General features: G+C 41.8%; 1 protein-coding gene across 1 annotated transcript; it reads left to right on the forward strand.

Annotated features, from left to right (window-relative positions):
* Nucleotides 1-14,243: 14,243 nt before the first annotated feature.
* LOC120044515 (keratin, type I cytoskeletal 13-like) lies at nucleotides 14,244-16,692 on the forward strand. Its single transcript, XM_038989171.1, has 7 exons — nucleotides 14,244-14,737; nucleotides 15,174-15,256; nucleotides 15,361-15,517; nucleotides 15,673-15,834; nucleotides 15,951-16,076; nucleotides 16,192-16,412; nucleotides 16,518-16,692. Exons 1-7 carry the CDS (start codon nucleotides 14,270-14,272, stop codon nucleotides 16,639-16,641), a joined length of 1,341 nt encoding a protein of 446 aa, XP_038845099.1. The 5' UTR covers nucleotides 14,244-14,269; the 3' UTR covers nucleotides 16,642-16,692.
* Nucleotides 16,693-17,351: the final 659 nt, after the last annotated feature.

Consider the following 17,351-nt stretch of genomic DNA (forward strand, 5'->3'; position numbering starts at 1 on the left):
GTGCGCTCTGAACTGCTCCTGACAATGCTCTGAATTTAGGAACGCCCAGAGCGCACTCTGAGTGAATTTACGAACGCACCCTTAGTTGGCTCATGCTATTTAAATCCAATGACACAGTCTAAACAGCTGACAGAAAAAACATGTTTAGTGAGGTAGTAAGGCACTGTCTACACTACAGAGCTCAGGCCATGAATGAACAGTGTTGGGGAAGCTACTCTGACAATATACATTGAAAAAATATATGAACGTGACATGCAACAATTTCAAAGATTTTACTGAGTTACTGCAGTTCATATGAGGAAATCAGTCAATTGAAATAAATTCATTAGGCCCTTATTTATGGATTTCACATGACCGGGAACACAGATATGCATCTGTTGGTCACAGATACCTTAAAAAATAAGGTAGGGGAGTGGATCACAAAACCAGTCAGTATCTGGTGTGACCAACATTTCCCTCATGCAGCACGATACATCTCCTTCGCATAGAGTTGATCAGCCTGTTGATTGTGGACTGTGGAGAATGTTGTCCCACTCCCCACTCCTCTTCAAGTTAATGGATATTGGCGAGAACTGGATCACGCTGTCATATATGGGTGACATGTCTGGTGAGTATGCAGGCCATGGAAGAACTGGGAAATTTCAGCTTCCAGGAATTGTGTACAGGACCTTGCGACATGCGGCCGTGCATTATCATGCTGAAACAAGAGGTGATGGCGTCAGATTAATGGCACGACAATGGGCCTCCGGGACCTCTTCACGGTATCCCTGCGCATTCAAATTGCCATCAATAAAATTCAATTGTCCGTAGCTTATGCCTACTCATACGATAATGCAGGGTTTCCCAAACTCGGTCCTCGGAATCCCAAGGGGTGCATATTTAGATTTTTTCCTCTAGCACGACAGTTGATTCATTATTAAGGTATCTTTACCTCAATGTCTGGGATTTTATATTTAAGCTAATGAAACATGGGACCAACACTTACCATGTTGCGTTTATATTTTTGTTCAATGTATTCAAATATATATTTTTCGCTTGGGAGGAAGTGTTGGTTGTGCATTTGGCCAATGACAGGCATTCCACATTTAATCCCACCCATATGTGAAAATCTAAATTTCTACTTGTTTTTTTAGTTTATATGCAAAAACGAGATAACAAAAATCTAGCCATTTTTCAGTTTTCCTGTTTTTGTCCATCAATAAAAATAACACATTTAAACGGGCAGTTTTCTCATTAATTCCTGCTCCATTTTAATGCAGAAAAGGACCTGTAACACTGCTGTAGATATACTTCTGCCATCTCCACTTCCATAAAAAATGACTTCCCTTATGTAACACTGTCATCTGCACACTGCAGAGCTATCCACACACTGCCACCATGTGTCGCTGCAACACACTTCTGTAATTTCTCTCCACCACACTGGAGCTTTTAACATTATGCTCTCTACACTCAGAAATCTATCGTATGCTGATACTTCCACCTACAATAATAATAACTGAGTTCTGTATGTGTAGATCGATTTTTTAAGGTTAGATACATACGATTTCAGGCAATTAAAACCATAGTGATGTAAGGAAGTAGGATGTTGCATAGAATGATTGAGCAGTGACTTGAGCTACTCGTTCATTCATCAAAGGGCCGGGATGACATGAGGCAAGGCCAGAATGGGAGTAGATGAATGGGAGGGATTGGAAGCACCTGGAGGTGGCTCATCAAAATGTCCATGACTTGGTATGGAGTTGACTTTTGGTATGTAAAGGGCAGGATAAACAAATATGAACACACCCCTTACACACAGCTCAAAAGAACATAGGCACAAAAGCAGCCTGTGTGTGTTAATTACATGCCATTTGTCACATGCCATTCTTTCACCCCACACTCAAACAACAAACAATGAAGTAGCGGAGTTCTGTGTGGGTTAAGGCGATTTAATGTGCATTGAAGGCTGCTTCTTATTACTGTTAAATAATGCTATTGTTCAACATGACCGTTCAAATGAGAATTTGAAACAGTTGCGAAACCTTGCCTGACGCTATACTGACACATAAAAAAGATCAGGCTGAACTTGATGACAGTACAAGTCATTGTGATTGAGAGGTATACAGCATGGGAATGACGCTTCACATCAAACGACTTTGTTTGAAGTGACACCAGTTTCAAATGCAAATTAGTCAATGACAGACAGAAGTTAAAGATGAAACCTGTCTGTTCAGAATCTCTGTGGTGGGAGGTTTCTCTCTCTCTGCACCTGTATAAACCTCAATCATGCCTGTGGTGTCATAGCCACTCCATTGCCAAAGGATGACCAATGAACTGTGGATGATGATTCAGTACTGCAGTTTGCTTGGTAGGACAATTGGGTGACTTTAAAGGAGATGTACAGTACCAGTCAAAAGTTTGGACACACCTACTCATTCAAGGGTTTCTCTTTATTTAAAAAATGTTCTCCATTGTAGAATAATAGTGAAGACATCAAAACTATATATGGATAACATATATGGAATCATGTAGTAACCAAAAAAGTGTGAAACAAATCAAAATATATTTAATATTTGAGATTCTCAAGTAGCCACCCTTTGCCTTGATGACAGCTTTGCACAATCTTGTCCATAAGTGGGGCGACGCACAATTGGCATAGCGTCGTCCGGGTTAGGGAGGGTTTGGCCGGTAGGGATATCCTTGTCTCAGTATGTAATTTTTTTTTTTTTAAATAAAAAATAAAATAAAATAATGTAATATGTAATATGTAAAAAATGTTTAAAAAAATGTAATAAAATGTATGCACTCTACTGTAAGTCGCTCTGGATAAGAGCGTCTGCTAAATGACTAAAATGTAAAATGTAAAAATAAGTGTTATTTCATTGTTTTGATGTCTTCACTATGATTCTACCATGTAGAAAATTGTAAAAATGAAGAAAACCCCTTGAATGAGTAGGTGTGTCCAAACTTTTGACTGGTACTGTACATGAGCTATCGCAAACTCACACGCTACTGGTAAGGATGTCTGTGGGGTTAGAGCTATTCTTTTGTCCGATGAATGTTCTTTATTACAACTTGTGAATTAGTTGTGCAGACTGTTGCGGCTTCCGCTTCAGTGTGTTTAAGCTGTGCCAGAACAGAAGTGATTTTATTGAAAATAATTAGGCATCATGGACGGACATGATTTGATTATTGGTGTTCCCCAAGGCTCTGTATTGGGGCCCGCTAAATTAACTTTTAACATGTGCAATCCCTGGTTAAGGTTTGGCATGTTAAACCAAACTTCTCAGGCTTCATTCTCAAAAAGGCAAACATGATCTAGGAAAATCCCGGAGAGAGAGGTTCACTACTGTTAACTATTATCCCAAACAGTTGCACATGGACTGGGGACAATGGACTGGGGACATTTTGATACCAGATGCCAAATAACCTACTCAATCATGATACTGTAATAAAGCCAAGTAATAAAGCCTCTCTTGAAAAAGCCAAACTTTGACACAGAAAATATAAAAAAACTATCGGCCTATATCGAATCTTCCATTCCTCTCAAAAATTTTAGAAAAAGCTGTTGCGCAGCAACTCACTGTCTTCCTGAAGACAAACAATGTATACGAAATGCTTCAGTCTGGTTTTAGACCCCATCATAGCACTGAGACTGCACTTGTGAAGGTGGTAAATTTTAATGGCGTCAGACCGAGGCTCTGCATCTGTCCTCGTGCTCCTAGACCTTAGTGCTGCCTTTGATACCATCGATCACCACATTCTTTTGGAGAGATTGGAAACCCAAATTGGTCTACACGGACAAGTTCTGGCCTGGTTTAGATCTTATCTGTCGGAAAGATATCAGTTTGTCTCTGTCCTCTGACAAATCAACTGTACATTTCGGTGTTCCTCAAGGTTCCGTTTTAGGACAACTATTGTTTTCACTATATATTTTACCTCTTGGGGATGTCATTCGAAAACATAATGTTAACTTTCACTGCTATGCGGATGACACACAGCTGTACATTTCAATGAAACATGGTGAAGCCCCAAAATTGCCATCGCTAGAAGCCTGTGTTTCAGACATAAGGAAGTGGAAGGCTGAAAACGTTCTACTTTTAAACTCGGACAAAACAGAGATACTTGTTCTAGGTCACAAGAAACAAAGAGATCTTCTGTTGAATCTGACAATTAATCTTGATGGTTGTAAAGTCGTCTCAGATAAAACTGTGAAGGACCCCGGCGTTACTCTGGACCCTGATCTCTCTTTTCAAGACTGTTTCAAGGACAGCTTTTTTCCATCTACGTAACATTGCAAAAATCAGAAACTTTCTGTCCAAAAATGATGCAGAAAAATTAATCCATGCTTTTGTTACTTCTAGGTTAGACTACTGCAATGCTCTACTTTCTGGGGTACCCGGATAAAGCACTAAATAAACTTCAGTTAGTGCTAAATATGGCTGCTAGAATCCTGACTAGAACCAAAAAATGTGTTCATATTAGTCCATTGCTAGCCTCACTACACTGGCTTCCATGTAAAGGCAAGGGCTGATTTCAAGGTTTTACTGCTAACCTACAAAGCAAGGCTCCTACCCTTGCTCCTACCTATCTTTCCGATTTGGTCCTGCCGTACATACCTACACGTACGCTATGGTCACAAGACGCAGGCCTCCTAATTGTCCCTAGAATTTCTAAGCAAACAGCTGGAGGCAGGGCTTTCTCCTATAGATCTCCATTTTTATGGAATGGTCTGCCTACCCATGTGAGAGACGTAGACTCGGTCTCAACTTTTAAGTCTTTACTGAAGACTCATCTCTTCAGTGGGTCATATGATTGAGTGTAGTCTGGCCCAGGAGTGTGAAGGTGAACGGAAAGGCTCTGGAGCAACGAACCGCCCTTGCTGTCTCTGCCTGGCCGGTTCCCCTCTCTCCACTGGGATTCTCTGCCTCTAACCCGGGGCTGAGTCACTGGCTTACTGGTGCTCTTTCATGCCGTCCCTATGAGGGGTGCGTCACTTGAGTGGGTTAAGTCACTGACGTGATCTTCCTGTCTGGGTTGGCGCCCAGGGTTATACTCGGCCTTGTCTCAGGATGGTAAGTTGGTGGTTGAAGATATCCCTCTAGTGGTGTGGGGGCTGTGCTTTGGCAAAGTGGGTGGGGTTATATCCTTCCTGTTTGGCCCTGTCCGGGGGTATCATCGGATGGGGCCACAGTGTCTCCTGACCCCTCCTGTCTCAGCCTCCAGTATTTATGCTGCAGTAGTTTATGTGTCGGGGGGCTAAGGTCAGTTTGTTACATCTGGAGTACTTCTCCTGTCTTATCCGGTGTCCTGTGTGAATTTAAGTATGCTCTCTCTAATTCTCTCCTTCTCTCTTTCTTTCTCTCTCTCGGAGGACCTGAGCCCTAGGACCATGCCTCAGGACTACCTGGCATGATGACTCCTTGCTGTCCCCAGTCCACCTGGCCGTGCTGCTGCTCCAGTTTCAACTGTTCTGCCTGCGGCTATGGAACCCTGACCTGTTCACCGGACGTGCTACCTGTCCCAGACCTGCTGTTTTCAACTCTCTAGAGACCGCAGGAGTGGTGGAGATACTCTTAATTATCGGCTATGAAAAGCCAACTGACATTTATTCCTGAGGTGCTGACTTGCTGCACCCTCGACAACTACTGTGATTATTATTATTTGACTGTGCTGGTCATTTATGAACATTTGAACATCTTGGCCATGTTCTGTTATAATCTCCACCCGGCACAGCCAGAAGAGGACTGGCCACCCCTCATAGCCTGGTTCCTCTCTAGGTTTCTTCCTAGGTTTTGGCCTTTCTAGGGAGTATTTCCTAGCCACCGTGCTTCTACACCTGCATTGCTTGCTGTTTGGGGTTTTAGGCTGGGTTTCTGTACAGCACTTTGAGATATCAGCTGATGTAAGAAGGGCTATATAAATACATTTGATTTGATACTGTAATTGTTCAAATCATAAAAGACCAGAGATGGTCTTCTTTATCAGTGCTGTAGTAAATCTTATCAGCAATCCAAGTTGCCATGGAACAGCAAAAATGTCCCACCCCCCCCCCCCCTCATACACACACAAACTCTCTCTCTCTCGTTTTATGTGTGTATGCGAACCAAACAATGTACCATTGTGTACATGCTGTTTTATGTGTTCATTTTTAGATTAGACGTAGACCAGGGTTAGCTGATCTGTTTTTGTAGGAGCCCTGGCTGTGCCTTCTGTGGGAAGAGATAGCTTGTAGCGTCATCCTTAAAGCTCACCCATCTGTTTTTCTTATCTGCGAGGTGAAAAGCATCTGGCTCTCACTTTGATTGCTTGCATAACACTGTGGGTGGATGAATTCACCATGCATAAAAAGCAGTGAAAATCTCCTGTAGAGCGTGGAAAGGTCAGGTATTGCATACATTCCTTAATTCAACCGACCGTGTCAGTTACAATGCTCCGTTGACTGTGTGTCACCAGTTCTTGTTCCATCTACATTTCAAAAGTTGTTTTACTTCGTGTAGAGGCACGTTGCCAAAGCTTGCAAGGCTCTAAGCACGCAAATGCTAAATGCCACCCAGTTAAGCCTGAGGCAAGAGGAAGTAGTGTAAAGTTCTGTTTGGATTACTGCCCAAAATCAAAATAAAGACAAGCGCCTACTTTAAAGGTTAAGGCTTGTTCTGGCATGATCATATTGAATTAAATAGACATAAAATAGTATCACTTGGCTTTTGAGAAAAGCGGGGTTAATTAATCACATTTTACACTGCTTCACCTGTTCTCATTAATTGATATAAGATACACAGGTTGGTCATAAGTAGGGAAGGCTAGGACAGGAAGTGGTTTACAGGTTTTCATGAATGTTCTACAGTATGTGATAAGGGCTGGGATGCAGCCATAGAGTCGACATTCAGACTACTGTGAATCACAGGTTAACAACCACTTCTCTTATCTCAGTAAGACCCAACCCTCCCTCCCACTCAGTCTCCCGACCCATACCTCCCACTAGTCACTCCCAACGTCATTTATTCTTAAGACTCTCTTACCAAATTGGTATCTTGCGAAACATGTGTGTACATGTTTATTCTGATTTGTGGCATAGGCCAATAACTGTGCACGGCTGTAATTCGTTTCATTACACACAGCTGTAAAATGATGTAGAAGCAATTAACAGACAAATCATCTAATAATTCAGTGGTTCATCAAACAACTCAACTCCTTGCTATGGGATCAAGTGCTGCAGCTTCTTTTCAGTGGAAGGTTGGGCTTGATTGCTTCACTTGCTAGGCCCTTTGTTACATGGAATATTGCTGAATCCAAGATGGAGAAAAGACTGGGCTTAATCAAATGGGACTGTTGGCATCACACTGCCTGTATTCATCTTTTACAACATCTCAATCGCGTTTATATTTGTTCACTCCTTTTAGACCAGTTTCAACTGCACCATTAGTGTCAAAAACGTATTGTTCGTTCCACGGTAAAAGTGTCAAGTTAATTCAACACTTAGATGGAAGTGATAAGGGGATCATGCATGACAATTCCTTATATGGTAAAAATCCCCCTTTCCAAAACTGCAAGGAGCTCACAGAGAAAGCCCACGCCTGATGAACATCTTGCATATGAATGAGACAAGATAGAACAGCCTTAACCAGTTTACTCCAGGGTTTAGGTTTGGCATTTCTAAATGTAACCCTTTAGATTTACTCTTTTTTTAAAGCAAGTTACCATAAACTATCACTATGGTTACAGAGTATTAATATGCTCTGGCTGAACTATTTAGTTACAGAATATACACTGAGTGTACAAAACATGAGGAACATTCCTCATATTGATTTGCAGCCCCCTTTGCCTTCAAAACAGCCTCAATTTCTTGGGTCGTGGACTCTACAAGGTGTTGAAAGCGTCCACATGGATGCTGGCCCATGTTGACTCCAATGTTTTCCACAGTTGTGTCAAGTTGGCTGGATGTCCTTTGGGTGGTAGACCATTCTTTTTACACACGGGAAACTGTTGCGCGTGAAAAACCCAGCAACGTTGCAGTTCTTGACACACTTAAACCAGTGTGCCTGGCACCTACTAACATACCCCGTTCAAAGACACTTCAATATTTTGTCTTGCCCATTCACCCTCTGAATGGCACACATACACAATTCATGTCTCAATTGTCTCTAGGCGTATCCTGTCTCCTCCCCTTCATCTACACTGATTGAAGTGGATTTAACAAGTGACATCAATAAGGGATCATAGCTTTCACCTGGATTCACCTGGTCAGTCTATGTGATGGAAAGAGCAGGTGTTCCTAATGTTTTGTACACTCAGTGTAGTCTATGTGACTGAAAAGTGAAGTGACCTAGAAGTTGGCATAATTAGTTCCAACAGAGTAATGGGCTTGTGAGAGTATATAAGGGAAATGTAGAGAACAACTAAATACCTCATGCATCCTGTCTTTACAAACCAAACATATTGATACAACGGTAGCTAAGATGGGGAGAAGTCTGTCCATAATAAAGCGCTGCTCTGCCTTCTTAACAATACTGTCAACAAGGCAGGTCCTACAGACCCTGGTTTTGTCACACCTAGACAACTGTTCAGTATTGTGGTCAGGTGCCACAAAGAGGGACTTAGGAACATTTCAGTTGGCTCAGAACAGTGCAGCACTGCTGGCCCTTAAAAGTACACGGAGAGCTAACATTAATGATATGCATGTCAATCTCTCATGGCTCAAAGTGGAAGAGAGATTGACGTCATCACAACTTGTTTTTGTAAGAAGTGTTGACATGATGAATCTACAGAGCTGTCTGTTTAAACTACTAGCACACCAGCTTGGACACCCATGCATACCCCACAAGACATGCCACCAGAGGTCTCTTCACAATCCCCAAGTCCAGAACAGACTATTGGAGGTGCACAGTACTACATAAAGCCATGACTACATGGAACTCTATTCCACATCAGGTAACTGATGCAAGCAGTAGAATCAGATTTAAAAAAAACAGGTAAAAATACACCTTTTGGAACATCAGGGACTGTAAAGAGACACACGCAAAGGTACAGACACACGCATACGCATACATTGCAATATTTGTTGTAACAGTTGTATGGTGGTATTATACATTTTGTATTGTACATTTTGTTTTGTAGATATGTAGTGGTGTAATAATGTTATATGATGTTCTGTTTTATCTTCTGTTTTATATGTAATGTAAGTGCTTTAATGTGTTTGGACCCCAGGAAGAGTAGCTGCTGCCAGGGATCCCTAATAAATACAAATACAAAATACAAATATTATAATACTGCATTCAATAGTGCAGTCAAGTAGCAAGGCCCTTAAACTGGCAAACGCCAATACCATTGTGCCTGCTGGGATGGTTTGAATTGATGGGGTTGAATCAGAGAAAGGCTTGTGGAAAACAAATGGCTGCACAGGCAAATAGGCATGTGGTGGCTTTGCAAATAGGGATCCAATTTGACTTGAAAATAGGGTGTGTCACAGTTTTTATCGGTGGCATGAGTCGGGGGGGAAAAGCTAGCTCTCTCGTTCTTTCTCTGTGGAACCATAAAGGGAAATGCATGCATTACAGATTGGTTAATGTGTCAAAGAGAGAGGCTCCAGACTGCTTATCTAACTAGAGCCACCATGCACTGATTTATGACAGAAACGGCTCTGTCTTCATACAAACCAGCATTGTCACTGAGGCGGAGAGTTTCAAAATGCTTGGATTATCTGCACTGATGTTAACATGATGAAATATAATCCAATCTGGGTTTGTAGAACACTCTACTCTGTAATTAGGATGTGTTCAAGAGTTGTAGTCAATTTGTAGTGGGGATAAACACTGATTGTTAGCTCTGAAGTCATTCATTCGCACCAGTTTTTGGATGGAACACCAACACGTTTGTGCATCCTCTATAGTGTTATGGCTCTACACTTGGTCTTATTACTAGACAGAGTGACGTGGATTCCAACAACAGTTTATTGGGTACATTTGCATGAAATCATTTCAGCGATGTTAATCTACATTGTTTCAAATGGAATTCCGTAATTAGTGAATTACTCTAAAATGCACAGATGTAGCTATTCAATAAATGTATAAGTATTGATATTGTGCATGTCCCTTTGTGTGATTAGACCTTTAGTATTGTATCCTTTTTTTCTTAATTAGTCTACTATCTGGACTAGTTTAGCCTGACAGCAGTTTGCTTGAGGCCCCATGCACAGCGTTTCCCTGTCACTGATTTAATAGCACTTCGGTCGTTAGTGTCCATTCTTAGTCTAGATGGGAGTGGGGATGGGTGTGGCAGAGAAGGTTGAGAAGGGCAAAGGTTACTGTGTAGGCAACATGTCCAGAAAGGGTCAGAAAGTTACATTTTCTTTCTTTGGGACTGGGTCAATCAGCTGTGGAGAAACTAGCCATTTAATGTACATATTAGTACATTGGACTGAACATTGTACTGTACCTTGTAATGTGTTTTTTTATGTCTTTATGTTTGGCATGTTTTCTACACCTCTATACCGATTGCAAGGAACATTTACTTATGGACACTAATTTAAAGCAATTAAGCAATAATAATGGAAAGTAATCAATACTATTATTCGACTTTATTCTAAAAAGCTCCAGAGAGGGATTTTACAATGCTTTCAGGCATCTGTTTATGTAACCTAATGGAGGCCAGCTTTTTGCTGCACAAAATGTCTCGTGGGTTCAGAGGCCTACTTTACCCTTCACTGCAAGATAGCTATGGCTCCAGACTTACTGCCTGCAGCTCCTTACCCTTCAACTAAGGATTACTATGACAGAGCTGAGGAAGCTTAGGCTTCTTGGTTGGCCTAGCTGTCACTCCAGTCACTCAAGAGATCAGTGGTAAAACCCTGAGTGTGCTCAGACCCCTTCCTTTTAAATATTCCTTTTCAAACCCTTTAAGGCAAATAACTCCAGATTGTGTGTTCAGAGCACATAGGCTAGTTCTCTAAATCAGCCAAGTCAGCGAATGTTTGAGATAGTTTCTGACAGGGCCAGGTGCCTTGCACTGTTTGAATATAGTGTTTTAAGGGTGAAATAGGTTAAAGTAAGAACGAAGACTTGAGATTGGTTAGTCATTTCAACCGATAGATTTTTACGTTCTCTGAGGGCCCGGTGTTGACACATAGGTGTGGCATGTCAATGTTTAACCCACAAGATTTAAAGGCTATAAAGGCTTATGTTACTAGGAAACTAGACTGGATATTGACTGCAGAAGTGATTTCTTGGTAACAACTACTGTTACATTTAGTTTTATCTTACTTTTTGTATTATGATTGTCAAGTGCTATATACCACACATTGCAGTGTGCACCCTTGTTGATTTTTTCTAATCTTCCACAAGTCAAAAACACCTTAAACCAACTTAAGCCCTGTAGTTCCTCTTATAGTGACACACCTCACAAACCAGATCTAGCAGGCACACCATTAACCTGTTAGGTATGTTGCCTTTCACTCAGTCACACCGCTTTCGTAATGTATAGATTCCTTAACACATGCTTTAATTGTCCCCATCCCCATAGCTTATATAAAGGATCATGAGAGCTTTAAAATGGTTGTAGGCTATACCTTACCTATAAGTACAGCCACTGTAAATCATGGCTCTATGTGAGGAGATGAAAGGATCAAACAAAAGGCACCCTTTTCAATTACTGGCCATAAAGACTGCAATATGGGATGTTTTAGAGGTTTCCATGTGTTGCTGACAGTGGTGTAAAGTAACTAAGTAAAAATACTTTGCGGTACTACTTAAGTAGTTTTTTGGGGTATATGTACTTTACTATTTACTCCACTACATTCCTAAAGAAAATATGTACTTTTTACTCCCATACACTTTCCTTGACACCCAAAAGTACTTGTTACATTTTGAATTCTCAGGCAGGACAGCAATATGGTACAATTCATGCACCTATCAATATAACGTCTTGTCATCCCTACTGCCTCTGATCTGGCACACTCACTAAACTCAAACACTGTGTTTGTAAATTATGTCTGACTGTTGGAATGTGCCCCTGGCTGTCCGTAGACAGCTCAATACAGGCGTTCGCAACCTTTATGCCTGGAAGAGGCATTTTTTACACCACTGGTTGTTGAAATGATTGTTAAAAGACAATAACCCCCACCCTCATTCACCTTTCTCTCAGTCCCAAGTGTTTTCTCGCTTGGCCTGAAACACTAAGTGCATTTTAACATGCAGAGACCCAGCCAGGTGACAGGAGAGATGCATTGCTGTGACACATACAACACATATACAATACAACACACAACCAAAACAATGAAGGACTAAATAAAAACATGGTTGTGAATAATGTAACATACTGAATGCATTTATGGTATGACAGAGTATGGGGCTTATAGGCCAGTTGCAGTTAGTGGGGAAAATGTGATTTTGGTGTTTGCACTGTTCTACCATCAGTTACCATCAGACTCATTAAATGTTAGCCATGGTAAAACCACAAGATGCAGCAACAGATGAAGCTTAGAGAGAGAAGACATAGAAAAGATTGTTTCAGTAGGACAAAGTGACAATTCTTTTGGCTGAGAGGGATCCTGCTGGACGAATCGTAAAAGAGACTCTATTTACACGTAACATTTAGAGAGGGTTTGTTTAAAACGACCTCTACTGCGGATGATAAATTAAGAGGCCTGTATGGGGCTGGGGACCAATCTTGCGTGACCACAGGTTAGACAGGTTTTTGTACAAGCAGAAACCTGCAGCGGTCCACAAAGAAACTAATCAGATGAAACCGTGAATGAGATATGGGTTCAATCAGTGTACATAGAATTACACAAGTGTTACGACAATTATATACAATCCCTGTGATCAAAGAGACTAAAGAATAATTATCTTGCGGTGTCAAACATATTTTGATGTTTTTTTAATCAATGATAGCGACTTAATGGATTCCTAAAGTGTTACTGTAGCTTGCTCAAAAGCGGGGCACAATGGAAACATTCAAGATGGCAAGATAGGTAGAGGATGGCTTGTACCGGTAAATCACATATTTACATGCCTGCATCATCGATGAATGAACATTTTTTAAGATCCATGTCATCCTCTTACACAGAGATTCAGCAGCTGATGATGAGAACAGGCAAGTACCATCTTGTCTTACATTTTTTTTTTTAGGTGTAAGGGCTTTATCTAATGCTTCACATCAAGTTTTGGCTTTGCTCCTCCCTCGTAAATGATTTCAGGTGCACTTGAGGCTGTTAGCAACGCAATATCGTTAGCTCATAACCACAAATGCAATGGTAGTATTTTAACTTTAAAGATGGTGAAAGGTAGCTCAGTAGCTCAAGGCTTGAGCTGTGGTATGTTTTCCTATTCAGACAGACAGGTTACAAACAACAAATCAAGACGTATAAATGGCATTAATAAGACCCAATAGTGTGGCTTAACTTCATGCCAATTCTTAATAACTTATAGATTGATTATTAAGTGAGTGTAACAAAAACTCATGCTATCTTAGACTGGATCGGCTTTTGATTCATTTGTTTATTAGGGAAAAACACAAATTCAATTAAATCCATGCACTGTTATCATTGTTGATTCAAGATTAGACAGCGCTTAAGTGTGATTCTGCAGGCAATGAATAGTGTGTGTTGTTGACCAAAGAACTGGTTTACTTCGTAATCCAGGTGTGCACAATGCAAAGCTGCTGCCAGAACATTTTGTGAATCCAGGGCACCACATTCCTTCATGAAAGGTTGTAGTTGTAAGTTGTAAGTAATTGTTAAAAGTTTGCATGGAGATGGCCTTGACTCAATGAGTTATCTTTAGCCAGTCCACACACACTTAATGTCCTACTGCCACAGCTAGGATGCAGTGTGTAATTAGGGGGAAAGTTACTCTTTAACCAAGGCGCAATCTCCACTCCACTTTTGTTTGTTCTAAATTGTGTTTTAAGTAAAATCATATTATAGATGACCTTTCAATGGTTTAGTGTGTTTTAATCCTGACAGTACATTAATAAGCATGTGCTCTGCGGACTGATACTCTCTGACGAGCAGAAATAGATGAGGATTGATAAGAAATGACATCTCAGAACTCGTTACCCTTTGCCACACCCACAAGCAATTGACAGATTGAGTCTGTCATGCCTGTGTGCGCGCATTGGCTTTTTATGACTTAAATAGAAGACTTTGGGGAGGTGTTCCTCCCACGCCTTTCATGATCTTTTCCCTCCCACCTCTATCCCCCCACGTGAAGTTGTATAAAACAACCAGCCCTTCTCCTCCACTCTTCACTAAGTCCTCTCCAGCTAGTGCAGTAAGACAGCAGACTCAATCAACATGTCCTTCTCCAGCAGCAGCTTCATGTCCTCTGGTGGATCCACGAGGGGAGCACCTATGGGCTTCTCTCGCCTCTCCGTGTCTGGAGGTGGCAGCATGGGAGGTGGCAGCCGCATTAGTGGCATGAGGGCCGGCAGCGTGTACGGGGGTGCAGGTGGCTCTGGGGTGCGCATCTCCAGTTCCAGTGCATCCAGGTCCTTCTCTGCTGGCGGTGGTTTTGGCATGGGTGGTGGTGGAGGTGGCTTCAACCTGTCTGATGGCCTGGACCTGCACGTGTCTGCCAACGAGAAGGCCACCATGCAGAACCTGAACGACCGTCTGGCCACTTACCTGGACAAGGTCCGCTCCCTGGAGACGGCCAACGCTGATCTGGAGCACAAGATCCGCATGTTCCTGGAGGCCAAGACCTCCCCCACTGGTCGTGACTACAGTGCCTTTCATCTCTCTATCACCGAACTCCAAGGCAAGGTATGTCAGTCAACTCGTTTACAACTACAGTACACCATTATGACTACTTTTACCACTTGTTTATAAAGGCTGGGTTTTATGGCCACTGATAGCCGTTGCCTTACTATTGTGGAAGAGGAAGGGGAGTGCCAGTTACTCCAAGGCACAAAATAAACACCACTACTTAGTAAGCCTTCACCAGTAACCTGATAATGTCAAGGACAATATCATAAATCTAGTTCATGGCCATTACCGCGTTGATGTTCTTAATAAATATAGCTTTTTCATTAATACCATTGTGCACTGTGAATGCAGTGTATGCATCCCCAGGGTCATTGATCTCTGGTCCAATGTCAGACACACTAACACACCCAAAATCAGATAAAGTTTATAGCGCCATTCATTTAATCACTCCAGATAAAACTGTTAAACTCCAAAACTTAATTTTCTCTTTCAGATCCAGGATGCCACACGCATCAACAGTGGAATCTACCTCAGCATTGACAACGCCAAGCTGGCAGCAGATGACTTCAGGGTCAAGTGGGTGACATCATGAATGATCACAATAAATATGCATCAATCCATACTGTCTTAAATAGATAGAGTATATCTTTAGTCCAGTAAACAAAGCTGTATTTGCTTAGGTATGAGAACGAGCTGTCCATGAGGCAGTCTGTGGAGGCCGACATCAGTGGCCTGAGGAGGCTGCTGGATGACCTGACCATGGCCAGATCTGACCTGGAGATACAGATTGAGGGGCTGAGAGAGGAGTTGATCTTCCTCAAGAAGAACCACGAGGAGGTGAGTCTGAGTGACTATAGATTTAGTCATACAAAAGTAATTGCCAAGCTTCATGACTATTTGTCATCAGTTGATTGGGGGAAAAAATCGTCAATGTCATGCATAATGAGTAATGCATGACTGAGGTTGACCCAGACTATCCATGATTCCTTTAGGAGCTGTTGTCCATGCGTGCCCAGATGAGCGGCCAGGTCCATGTGGAGGTTGACGCTGCACCACAGGAAGACCTCAGCAAAGTCATGGCTGAGATTCGCGAACACTACGAGGCTGTCGCTGCCAAGAACAACAGAGAACTGGAGGGCTGGTTCCACGCCAAGGTAATACTGTTTCTCATTATAAAAATTATTCCATAATTTAGGTCCACGATATCCAAAATGTCCCATCAATTGAATTGTTCATGTAAAAACATTATTTTGGATGGTGTTTTCCACAGACCGAGGCACTGAACAAGGAAGTCGCAATTAGCACAGAAGTTATCCACACGTCCAGATCTGAAATCTCAGAAGTCAAACGTACGCTGCAGAGTCTTGAAATCGAATTGCAATCACAAATAAGCATGGTAAGACTGTTCAGAAATCAACCAAAATTATTTTGTTTCAATGTCTGCCACCCATCAATGAATTTGCTCTACTACTTCCTGATGTATTGTTGTGCTCTTAATTTCTCTCCAATAGAAATCATCCATGGAACATAACCTCGCAGAGACAAAGAACCGTTACTCCATGCAGCTGTCAGGTTATCAAATGCAGGTGACCAGCTTGGAGGAACAGTTGGTAAATCTCAGGGCTGAGCTGGAACGACAAGGACACGAATACCGGATGCTGTTGGACATCAAGACCAGACTGGAGATGGAGATCGCCGAGTACAGAAGGCTGCTGGATGGAGAGGCTAGCAGGTGAGCTTTGAGTCTCATGCCTCGTGTTTCAAATGACATAGACATACAGTCAAAAATTGTCCTCAGAATGATGGAACCTAACAACATAGTTTTTTTGCTCTTCAGCATGTCATCCTCATCCTCGTCCACAACAACACGCAAGGTGGTGACTATTGTGGAGGAAATGGTGGACGGCAAGGTGGTCAGCTCCACCAGTTCCTCTGCCGGGACACTGGTTGGATCCCCGTGAGAAACATCTTGAACCAGAAATGTCACAACAAAGAACACCATGTCTCTGATGACTGCTGTCAAACTTTCTCAAAGAGATTAAGAAATAAACGTGCTCTGAACTGTTGAAACTGAATCTTCGTGTCTTGGCATTTTCTACTTCACACTCAGTACACATTTCCTGAGCATTACCTGTTCATCTAACTCTGGTAGCCTTTCCTTTTGATGTGATGTTCAACACTGACAGTTAATTAGGCTATATGACAAAATACACTCTTTCACTTGCAAAATAACATAAACTTGAAAAATGTTTAACCAAATATTGGAAACTCAGCAAGAGGATGTTGCATGCACAAAGTAAATACATAGTGGGTCAATTTCCGCAACAACTAAGAGTGTTGAAGCGCAAGGCTAAACTTCTCGGCTGTTTTGGTCCCGTAGCTACCACTTTGTAGCAGCGTGAAGTTCACCCGTGGACATGCGCAGATACTCTGTGTGACTGTATAAGAGCAAAGTATTGCATCACGCTCATCTCATTATCTACGGTGCTGTTTGTTGCAACATCATCTCGCTATCTTTACCTTTAATTGCACACACAATACATTTATTATAAGCTAAGCCCTTATCATAGGCTATTAAAGCCCTTTGTACCCTATAAAAAAGGCCTCACCCCATAAATGTACAATAATGATGTCTGCACTGCAGATAACAATGTAACATGTCTGCTTAATC

This window comes from Salvelinus namaycush, chromosome 3, assembly GCF_016432855.1.
Source record: "Salvelinus namaycush isolate Seneca chromosome 3, SaNama_1.0, whole genome shotgun sequence".
In the NCBI taxonomy this organism is placed as follows: Eukaryota; Metazoa; Chordata; class Actinopteri; order Salmoniformes; family Salmonidae; genus Salvelinus; species Salvelinus namaycush.